At 40.5% G+C, this 20,053-nt stretch overlaps 2 protein-coding genes across 5 annotated transcripts in view; one reads left to right on the forward strand and one right to left on the reverse strand.

Annotated features, from left to right (window-relative positions):
* Positions 1 to 5,253, forward strand: part of cnot1 (CCR4-NOT transcription complex, subunit 1) — a 75,424-nt gene extending 70,171 nt beyond the window's left edge. For all 4 annotated transcript variants that reach the window (XM_034176976.1, XM_034176978.1, XM_034176977.1 and 1 more), the window contains exons 47-49: positions 3,915 to 4,047; positions 4,162 to 4,296; positions 4,412 to 5,253. In XM_034176976.1, the coding sequence (XP_034032867.1) occupies positions 3,915 to 4,047; positions 4,162 to 4,296; positions 4,412 to 4,490 (347 nt within the window). In that variant the 3' untranslated portion in view covers positions 4,491 to 5,253. The remainder of the gene's footprint in view (positions 1 to 3,914; positions 4,048 to 4,161; positions 4,297 to 4,411) is intronic.
* Positions 5,254 to 7,606: 2,353 nt separating this feature from the next.
* setd6 (SET domain containing 6, protein lysine methyltransferase) lies at positions 7,607 to 19,554 on the reverse strand. The gene is made up of 9 exons (XM_034176980.1): positions 19,422 to 19,554; positions 17,271 to 17,351; positions 14,974 to 15,118; positions 13,871 to 14,012; positions 10,724 to 10,918; positions 10,505 to 10,646; positions 9,795 to 9,975; positions 8,923 to 9,059; positions 7,607 to 8,117 (listed from the first exon to the last, which is right to left on the reverse strand). The coding sequence occupies exons 1-9, from the start codon at positions 19,446 to 19,448 to the stop codon at positions 7,773 to 7,775; spliced, it is 1,395 nt and encodes a 464-aa protein (XP_034032871.1). The 5' UTR covers positions 19,449 to 19,554; the 3' UTR covers positions 7,607 to 7,772.
* Between the last annotated feature and the right edge of the window lie 499 nt (positions 19,555 to 20,053).

Genomic DNA, 20,053 nt, shown 5'->3' on the forward strand with positions numbered 1-20,053 from the left:
TGACCTAAATGGCTGGATGTCTTCAGTACTAGATCTCTTTGGAAGATCCTGGGGTACTGCTGGAATGACTTTTTCAAATGTGCAATTACTTGGGGAGACTAAAACGGCGAAGCATCAACTTCGACATTTTGGCGATGTAGCATGTTTCATTGGGCGTGATCCAGCACATAGGCAGGTGCCTGAGTGTTGTGTAGGGGTCAACCGATATGGATTTTAAAGTCCGTTACCGATTATTAACAAGGTGGGGAGGCCTATATATATACCTACAATTTATAATAAAAAAAAAGTTGAAATTGAGTTTTGCTCTTAACACAAAACTTTCTTTAAAATGTTTTGCAGCATTATGTTTCATTCACAGAACCTTTCAACATGACCTTCACACAAAAAGTGCAAGGAGCTACTAATGACATTATGAAGTTGAGCAAATTAAATAAATACAGCCAACACAGCTCCAGTCTGCACACTGCTATCTTCTTCTATGCCACTTTCTGGGATAGCAGCTTTCAGCACTGACTGGCTGAACTTGACATCTAACAAATTAAATAGTGCTGTGGGCGGGACTTTTGTCCAAACCAGAAAGCAGGGATTCATATTTTTAAAAAGTGGCATGGGCTAACACTCCCTCAGTGCCTCAAGTCATATGCCATTGGTTCAGCATGATGAGCCCTTCACATCAGTGACTAGAATAAATTCAAGTATTCAAGATTTGTAATGTTTTGTAATCTACTGTAAAATAAAACACAGCTTGAGGCAATCTAACTTAAATATAACATATTTCATATTTATGTTCCATGTCATTTTGTTATGCGTAGGTCATAAATAGTGTTTAAAAGGTTAACACATTGTTTGATAGACATAGCATTTGCTCTCTTCTTCAAAAAAGACGGCAGTTTTAATCCATTGAGACAGTTGTGTCAGACAATTTAACACTGTGACACAGTGTAAATGTAAATTTACACATTGTAGCTTTAATCCAGTGAGGCAGAGTTGTCATACAGTGTTTTTCTGTCATCTTGACAGTTTTTGTTTTTTTTTTTCTTTCAACACTTTTGAGGGGGATTGCATTACTTTGGGGGGGGGGGGGCAATATAACCCCTTTAACAATTGTCTTATTTGAAAAAGAGCTGAACCTGGACTGAAACTTTCTGACTCAGTTTTTCACACTTTCCTGTTTCACTAAGTGGGGCTGTGTGCTGAAGATGGTCATTAATGCTGCGTTTACACATAGGCAAGACATGTTATGAATGTCATTTTTCCTCTCATTCATGGCACATTCCTGACATTCTTAACGTGACTTAATGCATCTGAACAGGTTTCTTAACAGTGCAGTTAAGTGATATTAGTGGAGCATGTTCTTGGCTGTCAAAAAATCTTCCACAAATGTCACGCACCACCCTCATTTTGCTTCCTGTCGTGGAGTTCGCAACTGAGCGTGTTCATGTCTTGATTAGTGGTGATCCTTAATAGAATGTGACAGCATTTGTAATGGTTCCTGTGATGGCTCTTGGAGCCCATACTGTCATGCGTTGTTACGAATTGACACGGAAACTGTCAAGTTTTGACACGAATTGTAACGCAGCATCACATTTCACTGCTCGCCACTACAATTCACATCTCACATGCACACAATTGAACCCTGCTGCACTACATTCAGTTTCATTAGTGCAGTTTGCAGGAGGACAGTGACGCCAAGTCGGCTAAATCTTGTTCCAGTGCTTCTCAGCGCTCTCCTGCAGGTGTTCCACCTGCTGTTGTGCCTGATGTTCGAGAGAACGAGTTTGAGCCAGAGGAGAGCCGCGTGCAGCCAGACATGTGACTCTGTCTCCTCCTCCTCCTTTCTGCACAACTTTGCAGCTGATGGTAGCATGAATATGGGATGTAGAGACAATTCGCCTGATTCACAACGTGACGTAAAATTGCGCTGTTAAGCCCTTTTCACACCAGGCCCACTTCGAGTTGCATTGCCACGTGGAAGCAACCCAGCGCTGAGACAATGTAGCTCAACGCCACAACAGCGTGAGGGACACAAAGGATGAAGCAAATTGGATGCCAAAAATTTAATGTTTAAATTTTTTTTGCGTCCTGTGCTCGACGCAGAAATTCAGTGGTTTCAACACAACTCAGAACAATGCGACGGCACTCAACGTGACTGGAAGCCACACCCTCACAGTATGTTACCCGACACCAATTTATGATTCCTGCTGTGTTTCATTGTTCCAGAAGTATATATCACGCAGGATTGTTTTTATGCCGTGTACACAATGCAGTGAAACTACACGCTCAAAGAGCACAGAAAAAAAAAATGCTTTATGCAGCCTAACTGCAGCTGCAGCTCCTTGCTCTTAGTTAAATTCTCTCACAACTGTGTTTAAATAAAGTCCATAAAAGTCCTGCTCAGACTCATTGCCAGAGACAGGACATGTCCACATCCAGTAAAAAGTCCAGACGTCTCCAGCCCACTCATAGACAATTCGTTCGCACGTGCACATGTAAACAAAAGAAAAAAAAAAAAACTGTTTGGCTGCTGCAGTTCCTCGTTCTCCCCTCAAACTCTCTCATCACTGTGTTTAAAAAAAAAAAAGACATAAGTCCTGCTCACAGACTGATTGCCAGAGACAGGGCATGTCCACATCAAGTGTAACTCCAGACATCTCCACATTTACTCACGGATGGACATTTGTTCCCGCGCACGCATGCATCACGCAGTCAAAGGAGGAAAGATAAACTATAACAACTCAGAGCACAGACATGCAGCTCAACACAAGAACAAATATAAACTAAAAGAGAAATCAGAGTGCACAGTCTGGATGCAGCCAAACTGTGCACTCGTACTTCTCTATAGTCTCCTCTGCGCTGTCACCTCCTGTCTCCTCCCTGCTGCACGCACCTGATGCAGACTTTCCTGCTTCGTCATGATGCCACATGAGGCAACTCGAAACAGCCCCGGTGTGAAAGGTGCTTAATGCTCAACAGCACGGGCCATTATTGACCATGCGTAATGGTTCCTGATAATTCGCCAGTGATACGTGCCATTAATCGCAGCGCGTGGTAACTGGTTGCAACAGTTCCTGAGGACTCCTGACGCCTCTGCCCCGAATCATCACGTTCATGATTAGCGGCCAAGAATGTATACTTCGTGGCATTCATGACTTGTCGTTATGTGTAAACGCAGCATCATGATTAAGTTTCTCCACTGTTTGAACGAGCGTTTAGCGCTAATGTCTGCTGTTCACACAAATGATCATGTGATTGTTTGTAAATAGCTTGAATGAAAACTCCTAACTTTTATTTTCATGTGAAAATAAGTGAACTCCCCCTCCTCTCTCTCTCCCTCCCCTCGCTCAGCTTCAAATAAAGTCTTTGCTATTTTTTTTTTTCCTTCAAGCAAATATGGAGCTTTTTGGAAACATGAAGCCTTTAAATTGTTAAATAAACCATTCATTTCTGAATGTAACAGCAGCTATGGACACAGGAGGAACTCTGGATGATTTGATGAAGGATTTTGTTGGTTTTTCTTCAGAGGGAGAGGGGATACTGCTTTCAGCTCTGCAGCTCAGAGAGCTGCCATACACAGCACTCCAGCCTCACAAAAGGCCAGAGTTACTGACTGGTGATCTCTTTTGTTTGTTTTTTTAAATGTACACAGAAGGCAGAACTTGGCAACCAGTGAGTTGCTATATCCAGCGCTGCAAAAATAAATATTGGTCATTATAAATGGCGGATACCAATATCTGCAAAAAATGCTGAATATTTGCTACAATAATCAGCCCGGGTGATAGTGGTCAACCCCCTACTGTTCCACTGAGGAGTTGTTTAACCTTTCACTCATTTAAATATTAGCACAGTGTTTTAAGAATAAAACGGTACATTGATTTAATGCTACTGGCCTTGTCTCTCTCTCCCCCTCCTCCCAGGGCGTTATTTGTTCTTGAATGCAATTGCCAATCAGCTACGATACCCGAACAGCCACACCCACTACTTCAGCTGCACCATGCTTTATCTGTTTGCTGAGGCCAACACCGAGGCCATCCAGGAGCAGATCACCAGGTGAGGTTGTCATTCTGAGGTGTCTGCAAGCGCACACCGTGATATATTCAGCTCATATTGCTTTGTGTAGTCCACTAGAGGTGCTGTTGCCAAAATGTTGTTCCTCCTCTCCAGGGTTCTGTTGGAAAGGCTGATCGTGAACAGACCTCACCCGTGGGGTCTTCTCATCACCTTCATTGAGCTGATCAAGAATCCCGCCTTCAAATTCTGGAGTCACGACTTTGTACACTGTGCCCCTGAGATCGAAAAGTAAAGTTCCTACTTGACTTCTTGTGCTGCTGACAAAAGTTATTCGGCTGTTTGAATACACCAGAAAAGGTGACTCTTGCAGTTGAAATTGTTTTGTCGTCTCCTTGTTTCTCAGGCTGTTCCAGTCGGTAGCACAGTGCTGCATGGGACAGAAACAGGCCCAGCAGGTGATGGAAGGAACCGGTGCCAGCTAGCCTGTGCATCATCTCGCTCACAGCCTTTGGGAGAGACGCCGCAGCCTTGACCCACTTCCCCACCACACACCTCCCTCTTCACTGTTGGCACTGGATTAACTGGCAACCACAGTCATGTTCAGTGTGGATGAAAGGACTACTGTTCAGTTCTAAAGAGATACATTTTTGTTTGGCGCTGACTTGAGATTGAGAGATTGGATTTTGGGACATGCTGTTTAATACTTTTTTGATGCTTTGATGTAAATATTGGAAAAAAGGGAGAACGGGAGAGTACATAAGTGGAGAGCAATGTCAAATGTGTCCTGGCACGTAAAAGACAAACATTCTCACTCGCTACCAAAGTCCTTGTTTTCGTTTTCTCCCGCAGGTCCTTTTTTCCTCACTTTTTGCTTTCAGAAGCTGACTGGTAGATGAAGAAAATCTTCCTGCTTTATAATTTGAATTTTTGTTTTTCCAACCCCACATGGAGTTGGTGGGTCTTTTTGTTGGTGTGTTGTGGAGACGGTGGTCAGTCTGAACCTGGCCCTGAAAGTCTCTCCCTGGCACTTGTAAAATTGTGCAAAGTAAGGATGGTGATATCGTATCTTGACAATTTGTACAAAGACCCAAATTGAAGAACAATAGGACCAATACAGCTCATTTTGTAACATTTTGATTGTTTTGTAAATGTATTGGTCCACGTGTTGTATTTTGTAGTCCTTTCTAGTTTGCCTTTAGTTCTTGCTACTTGCCGACATACAGGAAATAAAGCATTCAAACTGCAGGACATCTGTGTTCATTAATCACAGGAATGTTTCCTAAATATTCCTGTAAATGTGCACGTCAGTGTATCCTCAAATAGTGGTTAGTGAGTAATGAAAGCCACTGAATTAACCTGTACGCCTTTTTCTGTCACCTGTTACATAGTATGACGTTTGAAAGGCAGTAAGATTTTCAGTTGTGCTACAGTAATGAAGTTCATCCAGAAACAGCTGATCTGCTAGAATCATCCTAAGTACTATAAACAAATCAAATTACATTTATCCCAGTGACCACTATTTTGTTTGTACTGTAACTAATTCCTTTACAGGAATGCAGTCAACGTACATGCTAGTAGTACCTGATGTGTAGAGACTGCACTGATTAGCCTTGAAACCGAACAGAGTTGGTGACTGAATGATGGCGCATTTAGGATGCCTTGTGCTATCATGATATGGGCTGAACAATGTTGTTGGTAACAATGTTGGTAAAGGTTTCAGAATACCTTGAAGTGTGCTGTCAAGTTTGACTCATCTAACTTGCAGTGTATGCAAAAAGTTGTGGTAGCATCAAAAACCACATGTTCTATCCTTTAACGGTTGACTTTAACAAGCTGTTGCAGATTTTGTACCCATGTAGCTTGTATAGTTTGCATCATGTTTCTCATTTCTCCCCGCTGTTACTAGCTTGTTGGCTGGGCAGAGCAGTTTTTCCACTCCAGGGTGGTGATTTCTCAAGGCAAGAGTTCTACCACAGTTCCTAAATTTTGAGGAGTGGCTGATAACCGTCCAGCAGGGGGCAGACACAACTATGGGATATTATAGAACCAGACAGTTACTATTTTAGGTAATTGGGTGCATCAAAGTTCACTGGATGCATTAAGGTTTGTCAGTGTATGCTATTAATGAGTTACAAGATGATAGCATTTTTTTTTTAAAGTTACTGTTTCAAGCTAGCTGGGGTGGACTCAGACATTTTTGCTGTGAAGTCCTAACAAGTTCAAACCCACATCAGAAAAAGTAGGGTCTGTATGGAAAGCCATAAAAGTACAGTAAATTCCACTTGTTTCATGGCAAATGGTATGACCCAAAGATATTTCATGGTTTGTCAGCTCAATTTAATGTACATCCATTCCTGCATTTCAGGGCTACAACACTTGAATAAAAAAAAAAAAGTCAGCATTAAAGCATTTACCGCTTTATAATGTTACCATCCCGTCTTGTGAGGAGACCAAGCAATGACACGTGTTGAGTGTTATTCTTCCTGCAAACATATCTTAAGGTGTGTAACGGTTTGGATCTTCACATTTTTCATTGCAGTGTTTGTCATATGTTCTCCATCGGGGACAGGTCAGGATTGAAAGCAGGCCTGTATCAGCATCACCTTCCTCAGCCTGCCTTTATAGTGTATGCAGATTGTGGTTTTGCATTGTTGAAAAATGCACTGGAGTCATTGGAAAAGATGCCATCTTGAAAGCAGCAGCACATGTTGCTCAGTCTACTTTTCTGCATTAATGCTGCCATTACAGAAGTGTAAATTAGCTTTGACAAGGACACTGCCAACTCTACCATGAAAGACCTTGACTTGTGGACTTCGTGCTGCTGGTAATGGTCTTAATGATCCTATTAGTCTTTGGTCTGGAGTATATGCTATCCATTGCTTCCAAAGCAATCTAGAATACAGTCATCTGATATTTCCGCAGAGGCTTCAGGTGCCGGGAAAGTTGGCGCCACTTCTGGGTAATGGTTTTCCAGAGGAATCCCTTGCCCATCTTGTTATATCAGCTATTTATGATTGACTCTTCTCAGTGCAGTGTCACCAGAGATTGGATATCATGGATTTTCAGCTTTGGTTTGGGCCCTTGCCATTCATGCACTGAAATTCCTCCAGATTCCATGAATCATTGATGTGCTTTGTAGAGAGAGGTTCCTTCCAATCTTTGAACATCATTTATAAACATTTCAATAATTTTCCTCACAAACTTGTTGGAAGAGTGGAGATCCTCTGCCCATCCTTGATTCAGACTTTAGTGGATACTGCTTTTGTACCAAATAATGAGGAGCACCTGTTTGAATTTTTTTAACCTCATTACGAGCCCTAGCCCTGAACTGCCATAATTTTCTCTTAATGTGTGCAGTCCTAAAATGTGGGAACGTACATGTATTGAATGAAATTAAGTTTACCACAAAAAACAAAAAAAACATGGGATATGTTGAGCTCACACAGAAGTGGGGTGAGGGTGACATTTGCATTTCCCATACCAGCCCAACTTTGATTTGGGGTTGTACCATAAGGAGTGAAATTGCTCCGTAAACTGAACCACTTATATTTGCTAGAATTCTCACCAGTTCTTTCCATAAAAATAAGTGTTTACAGTCAGAAGATTATCCACTTTTGTAATATAGTCATTATTTATTACAACTGTGACAATTATAACAGTGGCTGCAACAAAGCACATGATTAAGATCAGTGGTGATGCTTGTAAAAATCTATCAAAACACTTAATCTGCAACATTACATTTGCATCAAAAAGCACAGTAGGTCTCATGATGCTGTGACCTCCATCACTCTGTACAGGATCCTCTTCTGGCCATAGCGCACCTGCAGCGCACGCTGCTGCCTGCTGCTCAGTTCTGCATATGCTGCTTCATCCTCTATGAGCACCTGGTCACTGTCCACAGCCGCGTCCTTCTCGTCCCACCCCTCCTCTCTGTAGGAATTCAAAGTCAGGCGAGCAGTTTCATGGATCAGATGCTTCCATGATGCTTTTAATCCAGGGAGACCTTCAAAGGAGAAAGCAAGGGCAATCTTCTGCTCATCATCATCATCATCTTCCCATCCTTCGTTTTCTTTAAACTCCAAGAACTCCTTATATGACATACACAGCAGCTGAAAACGAAGTATAAGACTGAATGTAAAATGTGGTAACTGGACATGTTTTAATTTTAGATTTAAGTGGTAAAATTCTTTTGTTTTCCTCTGTCATTAACACAGAACTCAAGTCACCATTCTAATGTTCACATCACAACTTCTCACAAGCTGCTGATGGATTGCATACCTATATAATCACTTGTAATATGGAATTTGGCACCAATATTTCATATTAACATACAAATATTTCACACCCTATGGATCAGTATTGAGCAGAACACACGAGAAGCTTCAGGAAGAAAACCAATGCATGTATTAATGAACATCATGCAATTAAGAACATGAAGTCATGATGATGACATAAAGGCATATTGAAGTGTCTAATAAAGTTTTGGTGAAGTCACTGACTGGGAGGACAAGCTTTGACACTTCAATGAGACTCCCAGCCAATAGCTTCACCCAAAGCTTTATTACTTGAAACCTCATTTAAACACCTAGTTGGAGATTACTGACATCCACTGGTCAGATTAAATATAACACTAATTAAACTGGAGGCCTTGTCGCACCATTTCTGTGGCCATGCAACTGCAAGCAATGTCATCGTTATTAACAAATGATGGATATAAACCAACTGCACATTTTTAAATATTTATTTTAATTAAATAAATATGTGGACTTTGTGCCATTAGTGCTCATTTTCCCTGCCAGTGAAGGACAAGTCCTTTTTTCACAGAACTAAAAATGGGCAAAAATCAATGATACTGGGTTGGCATCAGGCTTGCAATGCATGCAACTAGATGAAATTTTAAATATTTTTCCTCACCTTAAGCATGGTATGGAGCTCAGTGTCTGTCAGGCAGCCCTGTTTCCCGAAAACAAAGGCGTCTTTGCCTTCCATCATGTGACAAAGTGTTTCCCAAACCTCATCCATCTGCTGCCTATCCAAATCAGACTGAATACCTGAGAAGAAAAAAAGGACTGAACAGGGACATTATTGGTAAATTAAAAAATAACTGAATCCTTTGAAGCGAGGGAGCAAAGCGACCAAGGCTAGAGGAGGATCTGGTAAAGTTTTGAAATTGAAATATTTGGTGCACTTTCACACACAAAATTAAGTGAAATCTAAATTTGGAAAAATTGTCAGTTTTTACTGTAATAATAAATATCCCAACAAATATACAGTGAAAAATCAACAGTAGTTCATTAAACTAGGTGTTAGTTGATCTGGAGTTGTTCTGTTTTCTAGTTGACAATAACTGTAATACAAGTATTACTTGCTGGAGAAGCCAAAACAAAAATGAGTTTTAATATTAGTATTGTGCTACAATTTATTTGACTAGTAGATGCCAGTATGATAATGAGCTGTTGTGACATATAAAGAACCAGCAAAGAAGAAGTTAGTACATCTCTTCCAAATAATGATGTTTTTCAGGGCTTCGACACATAAAGACTCTTAAGAGACACCAGAGTAGAGAGAGAGCAGAGTTTTTACATGCTCAAAACTGTCCCCTTGGTACTGATGACAAAACTGACACTATAGGAAAAATTTGTATAGTCTAATTTTCAGAATTATCAGCTCTCATGATCTCTATTGTCAAAACATCTGAGCTTTCACTTCCAACCACTTGTTATAATAATTTAAACTTGGACTTGCCTCAATATGTGTCTTTTTCAAAGTGTAAATCTCTCGATCACCTTTTTGTTTCACGATTTTGTAGAGGTTGTTGAAGGGGATGTCGACAGTGTCGTTGTTGCTTGGATAAGGCTCTGTAAAGCCATACATATGCAGCAACTGCCAGTTGGCTATCTGTCCGTAGGTATTAAACACCTCCCCGCCTTTACGGATTGATCGCATGCAAACCATCTTCAGACTGTTCTGAGAAAGAAAGGAAAAAAATGTGACAATACAGAGACAGGCCCATTTTAAAAAATAAAAATTTTATTTTCAAAATACTCTTATGTTTTGATACCGGTAATATTTTTTTTTAAAGAACAGTAACATGTCCAGAAAAAACTGTGTATATGGCTTGTTAAATTGGACACAACAAAGACAGAAGTAAAAACTAACACTAAAAACTACAGCATTTACTTGCTGCTAATGCTAAGAACAGCCATCTTGGATTTTGAATTTGGGGAATGTAGTGTTTCAACGAGCTGATTGGAATCAGGACTTCAGGGGCCGTTCCAATTGATATACCCTCCTTATGACTAGGGTCTTATGACCTCACAGTGCAACTGGAAAGCACTGTTGAACTTGGGACCTTCTTGGGAGGCAAGAAGGTCCCAAGTTCAAGATTTTTTACTTTAAAATGCACATTTGCACCTTTACTACACACAGTTTCACCTCACAACTAAATAATTACATCCCCACCTCACCCACTGACAGTCGCGACTGATCTCCTTACTGGTGTAAATTCCAAGTTAGCATTGTGGTCGGACACGTGGTTGAGCATGTCGGCCATGGGAACCATCATCGGTGGGCTGGGAGCCTTCTCTTCATCCTCATCATCTTCCTCCTCACAGTCTTCTTCACATGGCTCCTGGAAACTAAAAGAAAGAAGGAACATCTCTAGGATAATGAGAAGAAATGTCAGACGTGTGTTTGTATATGCGTACCAGCTGACCTGTAGGCCATGACAAAGGCCACCAGCTGCTTGTAAAGATCCAGGGTATGCGTTTCAGGGTTCCACAGGTCAGAGTGCTTGGTGATAATGGGCAGGACCACATTTGCGTACTCTCTCTGTATGTTTGCCAAGTCTTTGTCCACAGCCTCAGGAATACCGGTCCCCCTCAACAACGTGTCTCTCTCCTCTTTTGACCTGGAAGGATCAATGGCAAATTACTGTAAGTAATGGGGGGGAGAAGGAAAGCTTGAATGTTCTTCCCAGAGCTCATTTCTGTCAGTTACTTTGCGGACTCAACAGACACCCTGATTGTAGCACTTAGAAGGTGAGTGAGAAATCAGAGTGTCAGGGTTTGCGTCTGCCTTGGATCAAGACTGAGAGCCAGGCTTCTTGGACCCATCTATCAGAGGTCTATCTATATCAATCAATCAATTTTTTTTATATAGCGCCAAATCACAACAAGTGTCAAATGGAGACTAATTTATCTCAGCAGTGACATTCGTGTCTCTGGGTCCTCGGCCTCTTACATGTAGTGATGGGATGATGATACCTCAAGGAGTGTATTGACACACTACACAAACTGTGTCGGCACTGTATTGACACGGTGTTGGTCACTTAATAGTGACCCCTGCAGTAGTTATAAAATCATTGCAGGTAAATAAAATGAAAATACGATGGAAAAGCTAACGTGAAATAGTTAATCGCCAGTCCTCTATTTAAAATATGATCTCGTCATTGCATAATTTCATGTGCTCAATTTGTGTGTCGAGTTAAGCTGTTCATGAGAAGAGTTGAAAATTTGCTTAAAACCTTGTTTGTGTAAATGCTAAACTGAGTTGGTTTGTAAAATATAGCAAATTTGTAATAAAATTCAGAGTTAAAATTTGTAACTTATGTATGGAAATTTGTTAACTTAAGTGTTAAAGCATACGAAATAAAAGACTAAAAATAGATTAATTTATGCATTTTTATTGAGGAACAAAGGTTTATGAAGTGTCTTTGCTCCAAGGCGATTTCTCCTCTTACACACCAGTTCCCCTGCCTTAGAAAAAACTCTTTCACAGGGTACAGATGAAGATGTGAGCATAAACGTTTCAGTGCGAGTTGATAAAGGTGTGGATATGTTTTCTGGTTATTTTTCCAGTACTGTAAAGGAGTACAAACATATCTAATTGGAAAAATAACAGTAAACAAAGATTTACCTTATTTGGCGTCAAAAGATCAAAATTATTCCAGACTGGGGAAACGTCTTTGAACGATCCATGAAGTCAGTGGAACAAGGTGAGGGCAAGCAAAAATCCAACAGCAAAACTCCATCCAACAAATCCGCAACATGTTGATACAGTTTGTTTCCTTATAAACACAATTTGGTGCAGCACAGTCGAACGACACAGTTCCCGTATCGGTCACATGATTTTTTCTTTTAAAGCGATACACGCACCAATACGGGGTTTCACTCGTGTGCTCGGCACAGTGCTGACGCACCAGTGTTGCTCATCCCATCACTACTTACATGTACCTGGAGGTGCCTGGAAGAGCTTATGGATTTATGAGGTTGCTGGACAGAAGTGTTCAGCAATGCCAGTACTGTTGTAGGACAATGATGGTCCAAGTCTTTAGGGTGCTGGTGGCACCTTTCTCACTGTATGGTTATGACACTTGGACCCTAACGAGTGGCCTAAATCAATGAATACAGTGCATCTGGAAAGTACTCAGAGTGCTTCACTTTATTCCACATTTTGTTATGTTACAGCCTTATTCCAAAATGGACGAAATTAATTTTTTTCCCCTCAAAATTCTCCTCACTACACCCCATAATGACAACATAAAAGAGTTGTTCTGAAGCCACTCCTTTGATATCTTGGCTGTGTGCTTAGGGTCATTTCCCTGCTGAAAGACTAAGTCACCTCAGTCTGAGGTCAAGAGCGATCTGGAGCAGGTTTTCATCCAGGATGTCTCTGTACATTGCTGCATTCATCTTTCCCTCAATCCTGACTAGTCTCCCAGTTGCTGCTGGAAAAACATCCCCACAACATGAAAGTGCCACCACCATGCTTCACTGTAGGGATGGTGCCTGGTTTCCTCCAAACATTTTGTTTCTCATGGTTTGAGAGCCCTTTAAGTGCCTTTTGAAAAACTCCAAGCGGGCTGCCATGTGCCTTTTGCTAAGGAGTGGCTTCCGTCTGGCCACTTTACCATACAGGCCTGATTGTTGCAGATGGTTGTCCTTCTGGAAGGTTCTCCTCTCTCCACAGCGGAATGCTGGAGCTCTGACAGAGTGACCAGTGGCAGCTGGCCCATAGGGGGTGCTCGGGCGCCGCCCTCCCAAATGTGGAGGGGAAAAATTATAAAATATATTTTTTTAAAGTATTATCAATGTCAGTTTTACTTAACAGTATGTGCCTACATGTAATCTGAATTATTAAAACAACATTTACGCCAACTGACTCATTCAAGAGTGCATTTATTTCCACTGACAGAACATATCATTTCTCTTCTTGGGCGATCACTCAAAGAGCCCCTTGAAGTTCAGCGAAATGACCAATTGTGTGTTGCTAAGAAAATAAATATTTGGCGAATCAGCATCGCCAAATTTAATATCTTGGGGGGTGACACAATTTTCGCCCCTTGACCAATTGTGTGTGGTTGCAGCTCGTCTGTCTGCGGCACTCTGATTGCTTCCTCCATCTTTTATTATGAAATAATGCTGAATTTATGTGGAAATGATTGTTGAAGAAAAACCAGATATCTGTCCCTGAGATAGATGATGACTGGACTGCAGTTTGAAGCAGAAACAAGGTGATAATCGGTGAACTGTGGCTGATGCACAAAAATGATGCATGCGCAGTGAAGGCAGGGTGGACTGATTTTTACGGGGGGACTGTTTCGTCGGTAACACTGGATTCTGGATCAAGATTTCACTTTATATAGGCTTTAAAGGATTACTTCAAAACTACTTCATGGATTCTCACCAAATGTGCACCACAGATAGATATTAGGGCATGGAAGACGCCATTGAATTTTGGAGGTGATCCGGATTGGTGGACGTCAGTAATCTCCGTTTGCTCTTGTTATTTTATATTACTACTTCTTTTCTGATCTGTCTCACCCACAGCGAATTTACCAGGTGATCTACTAACTTCTTACCAGAACATGGGGTGGTCCAGTGTCTTGAAGTTAGTCCAGAGAGAGAGGTAAGGTCTCCAGTGAGACTGTGAGGATGTATACTCATACAGCAGAGCCAGCAGCAAGGGAACCCAGCCTGAAGAGGTCTGAAGAGCTGCCTTCTCTGGGAAAGAAAGTTGTTGCATTGAATTTAGTATGAAATGGTTACACCACATAAGAGGTCTTTGATCACATCTGGAGAGTGAAATTACAGTAGTGTTCAGAATAACAGTAGTGCTATGTGACTAAAAAGATTAATCCAGGTTTTGAGTTTGGACATGTCCAGCTCTCCACAATTTCTCTGATACTTACTGGACTGGTAAGCATTGAAAGCCGAGATAGGCATGTCCACACTTGTCCTCTGACACGCCGAAATGGAGGTGTTCATTCGTCTCGCTTCCAAAGCGAATCGGTCTTTACGCGCGAAGCCTCCACGCTGCTTTCCATGACAAAATCTCGTTAAAAGTGAAATCTGCCGGAAAATGCCTGATATCCAGCTCTTGTGATAACCAGAGAAAGAGCACACGACGGTCTCGTATCCACAGAGCCATCCGTTTAGAAATGGTCCGGTGGCTTGTGCCGCGTCGTCGCAGCTCGGAGCGCGGCGCACAGAGCGTCCTTAAAGGGGTCCTTAAAGCTGTAGTAACAGTCCTTATTCTCTCTGAAGCCCGTAAAATTTTCACCAAAAGCCAGATAAATTTTTCGAATGGTTTCCAGGTGCCAGTCTCTAACAGCTTCTGAAAAAATTCTGATGGAAAAAAAGTCCTTTTCATTCCGCCATTTCCTGACAATGAAAATCCGACGAGGGGGCGGGACCACTCCTTCCCAAGGCGTGCTCACAGGCGAATGACGTAACCGACAGGCGTGGAACAACTCACGCATGCGCACGAGGGTTCAAGCATGTCTGACGTAAAAACATATGAATGAAATCCATATAGTTTTTGAAAAAAATAAAAAGGACCGTTACTTTATTGACAGACCTCATAGCACTACTATTATTCTGAACACTACTGTATATGGAATCATTGTAATAAAGAAAAAAACTGACACACCATTAATATGGTCACTGATTTTATTTTCATCACCTTGTTCCAGCAGAGCTGAGACTTTACTAGTTCCCTGGTGGAGAAGAGCTGATCTGGGGATGGTGAATAAAACCTCCCCTTCCTCAATGTCATCCTTCGCCATCATCCCATATTCTGCCACAGTTCCCTCTTTGCTCACGTACACCTATAGAAAGAAGCAGCCGTGATCAAATGATCTGATCATGATCAGAGCGGGCCTACATAGACAGAATTTATGAAGTGGACCCTTTGCTCAATACTTTGTTGGTGCACCTTCAGCAGCAATTACAGCCTCAAGTCTTCTTGAATATGATGCCACAAGCTTGGTGCACCTATCTTTGGGCAGTTTTGCACATTCCTCTTTGCAGCACCTCTCAAGCTCCATCAGGTTGGATGGGGAGTGTCGGCGCACAGACATTTTCAGACCTCTCCAGAGATGTTCAATAGGATTCAGGTCTGGGTTCTGGCTGGACCACTTAAGGACATTCACAGAGTTGTCCTGAAGCCACTCCTTTGATATCTTGAGTGTGTGCTTAAGAATCATTGTCCTGCTGAAAGATGAACTGTCGCCCCAGTCTGAGGTCAAGAGCGCTCTGGAGCAGGTTTTCATCCAGGATGCCTCTGTACATTGCTGCATTAATCTTTCCTTCAGTCCTGACTAGTTGCTGCTGCAGAAAAAACATCCCCACAGCATGATGCTGCCACCACCCTGCTGTCCTGGGGGATCCCAATTTCTTGCATTTATGGATGATAACATTTAAAGATGATACGGATGCCACTGTGATCATTGGGAAATGAGCACAGCAGCAGAAATGCTTCTATACCCTTCCCCAGATTTGTGCCTTGAGACAATCCTGTCTCGGATTCCTATAGACAATTCCTTGACTTTGTGCTTGGTTTGTGCTCTGACATGCACTGTTAACTGTGGGACCTTATATGTAGACAGGTGTGTGTCTTTCCAAATCATGTCCAAACAACTGAACTTACCCCAGGTGGACTCCAATTAAGCTGTAGAAACATCTCAAAAATGATCAGTGGAAACAGGACGCACCTGAGCTCAATTTTGAGCTTCATGGCAAAGGCTGTGGATACTTATATACATGTGCTTTCTTAGTTGTTTTATTATGTCCACCAAGGATGTAATAAAATCATCTGCATTTATTTTTTTGTCTGTATGTTAGCAGGATTATGTCAAAACTACTGCACAGATTCTTACCAAATCTGCACCACAGATAGATATTAGGCCATGGAAGACTCCACTAAATTTTGTAGGTGATCCGGATTCAGATTCTGAATCAAGATTCCACTTTATATAGGCTTTGAAGGATTACGTCAAAACAACTTCACAAGTTCTCACCAAATTTGCACCACAGATAGATATTAGGGCATGGAAGACCACTGAATTTTGGAGGTTAGCCAAAGTCTGGATCACAATGTGAATCAGATATCTTTTACTTTGAGTCCTCGTCAACGCTTGGCGATATCAGAAATCTCCAATTGCTCTTGTTTTCAATAATTTGTAAAAAATCTTTAAAAAAACATGTTTTTTTTCCACATTGTCATTATGGGGTATTGTGTGTAGAATTTTGAGGGGAAAAAATTTCATCCATTTTGGAATAAGGCTGTAACATAAAAAAAAAAAAAAAAAAAAAAGGAAAAAGTGAAGCACTGTGAAAAGTTTTTGGATACACTGTATTTCCGACATAGTCCTTGATGGTAAGATAACGTAACAAAAACAAACAATGACACAGACTACAAAGCCCACTACATAGATCATGAAAAGAACTGAAGGAAATATACAGCTACAAATAAAAAAAACAACTTGTGTACAAATAGTCAAATCTTACAATCTCATCATGGATCAGTTACTCGGTTCCATATCCATTTACATCGGATGTGTCAAACATTTTGTCTATTTTCTACTTATTCAGTTTGAAAATGTAGGTTAAATTTACACAAGGGAAATTCTATGGTAACAGAATTACAATGGCAGCAAAACGTGACCACTTTTTATGTTACCATTAAAACTCAGTCACTGTAGAATTACCCAATAAATAGGCAAAATGAAATACAAAAAGTGATGGGACACAGGCAGACAACAGTCCATTTAAAGTCATAAAAAATGTGATTAATCGTAAAAAAGGATCAATCACATTTAGCTCACATGTGATGCTTTAACACAGTTAGTGATAAGACAACTTTATCTGTAATGTTAATTTTGTTAATGTGCGCGTGAATGAATCCCGATTCGTACCACTTAATGTCTCTCTGACAGGCACATATGGAACAACCTCAGGGTCAGAGTTCTGGTTACAAACCTTACTGTTGAGTACCAAGCCGACGCCGTCACACCACTTTAGAAACCTCTGTATGGGAATAAAGTCTGAGCTGTCATCGACCTGTCAGCAACAGGATAAAAAAAAAAAACATGATTACTACGTGGAATTTAATTCTATGATCATTACTTTATGACAAAACTAGCTGTGCTTTCCTACAGCATAGCCACTTCTACAACCCCTGGCAAAAACTATGGAATCACCAGCCTCGGAGGATGTTCATTCAGTTGTTTAATTTTGTAGAAAAAAAGCAGATCACAGACATGACACAAAACTAAAGTCATTTCAAATGGCAACTTTCTGGCTTTAAGAAACACTATAAGAAATCAGGAAAAAAAAATTGTGGCAGTCAGTAACGTTACTTTTTTAGACCAAACAGAGGGAAAAAAATATGGAATCACTCAATGCTGAGGAAAAAATTATGGAATCATGAAAAACAAAAGAACATTCCAACACATCACTAGTATTTTGTTGCACCACCTCTGGCTTTTATAACAGCTTGCAGTCTCTGAGGCATGGACTTAATGAGTGACAAACAGTACTCTTCATCAATCTGGCTCCAACTTCCTCTGATTGCTGTTGCCAGATCAGCTTTGCAGGTTGGAGCCTTGTCATGGACCATTTTCTTCAACTTCCACCAAAGATTTTCAATTGGATTAAGATCTGGACTATTTGCAGGCCATGACATTGACCCTATGTGTCTTTTTGCAAGGAATGTTTTCACAGTTTTTGCTCTATGGCAAGATGCATTATCATCTTGAAAAATTATTTCATCATCCCCAAACATCCTTTCAATTGATGGGATAAGAAAAGTGTCCAAAATATCAACGTAACTTGTGCATTTATTGATGATGTAATGACAGCCATCTCCCCAGTGCCTTTACCTGACATGCAGCCCCATATCATCAATGACTGTGGAAATTTACATGTTCTCTTCAGGCAGTCATCTTTATAAATCTCATTGGAACGCCACCAAACAAAAGTTCCAGCATCATCACCTTGCCCAATGCAGATTCGAGATTCATCACTGAATATAACTTTCATCCAGTCATCCACAGTCCACGATTGCTTTTGCTTAGCCCATTGTAACCTTGTTTTTTTTTCTGTTTAGGTGTTAATGATGGCTTTCGTTTAGCTTTTCTGTATGTAAATCCCATTTCCTTTAGGCGGTTTCTTACAGTTCGGTCACAGACGCTGACTCCAGTTTCCTCCCATTCGTTCCTCATTTGTATTGTTGTGCATTTTCGATTTTTGAGACATATTGCTTTAAGTTTTCTGTCTTGACGCTTTGATGTCTTCCTTGGTCTACCAGTATGTTTGCCTTTAACAACCTTCCCATGTTGTTTGTATATGGTCCAGAGTTTAGACACAGCTGACTATGAACAACCAACATCTTTTGCAACATTGTGTGATGATTTACCCCCTTTTAAGAGTTTGATAATCCTCTCCTTTGTTTCAGTTGACATCTCTCATGTTGGAGCCATGATTCATGTCAGTCCAATTGGTGCAACAGCTCTCCAAGGTGTGATCACTCCTTTTTAGATGCAGACTAACGAGCAGATCTGATTTGATGCAGGTGTTAGTTTTGGGGATGAAAATTTACAGGGTGATTCCATAATTTATTCCTCAGAATTGAGTGAGTCCATATTTTTTTCCCTCTGCTTGGTCTAAAAAAGTAACTGTGACTGACTGCCACAATTTTTTTTCTTGATTTCTTATAGTGTTTCTTAAAGCCAGAAAGTTGCCATTTGAAATTACTTTAGTTTTGTGTCATGTCTGTGATCTTCTTTTTTTCTACAAAATTAAACAACTGAATGAACATCCTCCGAGGCCGGTGATTCCATAATTATTGCCAGGGGTTGTATATTGACAGACATAAAACGTTAAAGATGTCCAACATGAAATCACAGCCAGATTTAACTGAAAAATGTACATTAAAAACATATCTTGTGATATTCTGTCACATTTCCTCTGACAGGCTCCTGAAAAGAAGCCAACTGTCTTCGTCTGAAACAATTATGTAACACTATATAAACTTACAAATTACAACAAAGATACTACAAATAGAAAATAAACACATGCAAACAAGCAGTGGAATCTTTACCATGAAATTAAAATTCCTTTCACTCTTACCTTGGGTCTTTTAACTTTAGTTGCCATTATGACAAAAACAGGAACGACCAGACCAAGCCTTTAAAAAAAAGAAATGTATTAAATAAAAAGATCAGAGTGGCAGAGCCAAAACGATAAACGTCAAAAGATTGGCAAAAGACGCATGCGAAGTGCGCACTGACAACACCACGTGGGACGGAACCGGAACCTTCGTCTCCCACATCATTTGTGAGTTGACAAACCAGGTATTTAGCGCATTACCGCCACCACCTGGTGAAACACATGTATTGATTAAATAAATACAAAATTATGTGCTTACGTAAACAGTAACACAAAACACAAAAATAACAAAAACAAAATTAATTAATGAATTAATTAAAATACTTCACAAACATAAATAAATTAATGAATGCAAAATTAAGTAATTAAATATTTATATATATATAAAAATAAATTAATGGATTAATACAAAAAAAAAAAAAATCCACAATCACAGACTAAATAATTAATAATTAAATTAACAACAAAATAATATGATAATCACAATCAGAATAGCCTTTATTCGTCAAGAACAGAACTTTGACTCCGGTTTGAGCTGCACTCTCTCTGTACATGTACAAATATACACTGAACACTGAATAATTCACAGTAAA

Source organism: Thalassophryne amazonica, chromosome 8 (genome assembly GCF_902500255.1).
Source record: "Thalassophryne amazonica chromosome 8, fThaAma1.1, whole genome shotgun sequence".
NCBI classification, from domain to species: domain Eukaryota; kingdom Metazoa; phylum Chordata; class Actinopteri; order Batrachoidiformes; family Batrachoididae; genus Thalassophryne; species Thalassophryne amazonica.

Bases quoted from the DNA above. Each gene is read 5' to 3' on its own strand.
- setd6 (XM_034176980.1), bottom strand. From the start codon at position 19,448: ATGGCAACTAAAGTTAAAAGACCCAAG. The intron at 15,119-17,270 runs GTTTGTAACCAG...TTCTTTCTATAG, and splicing joins GCTTGGTACTCAACAGTAAG to GTGTACGTGAGCAAAGAGGG. The intron at 10,919-13,870 runs GTAAGAAGTTAG...TGATCCTTCCAG, and splicing joins CTGGACCACCCCATGTTCTG to GTCAAAAGAGGAGAGAGACA.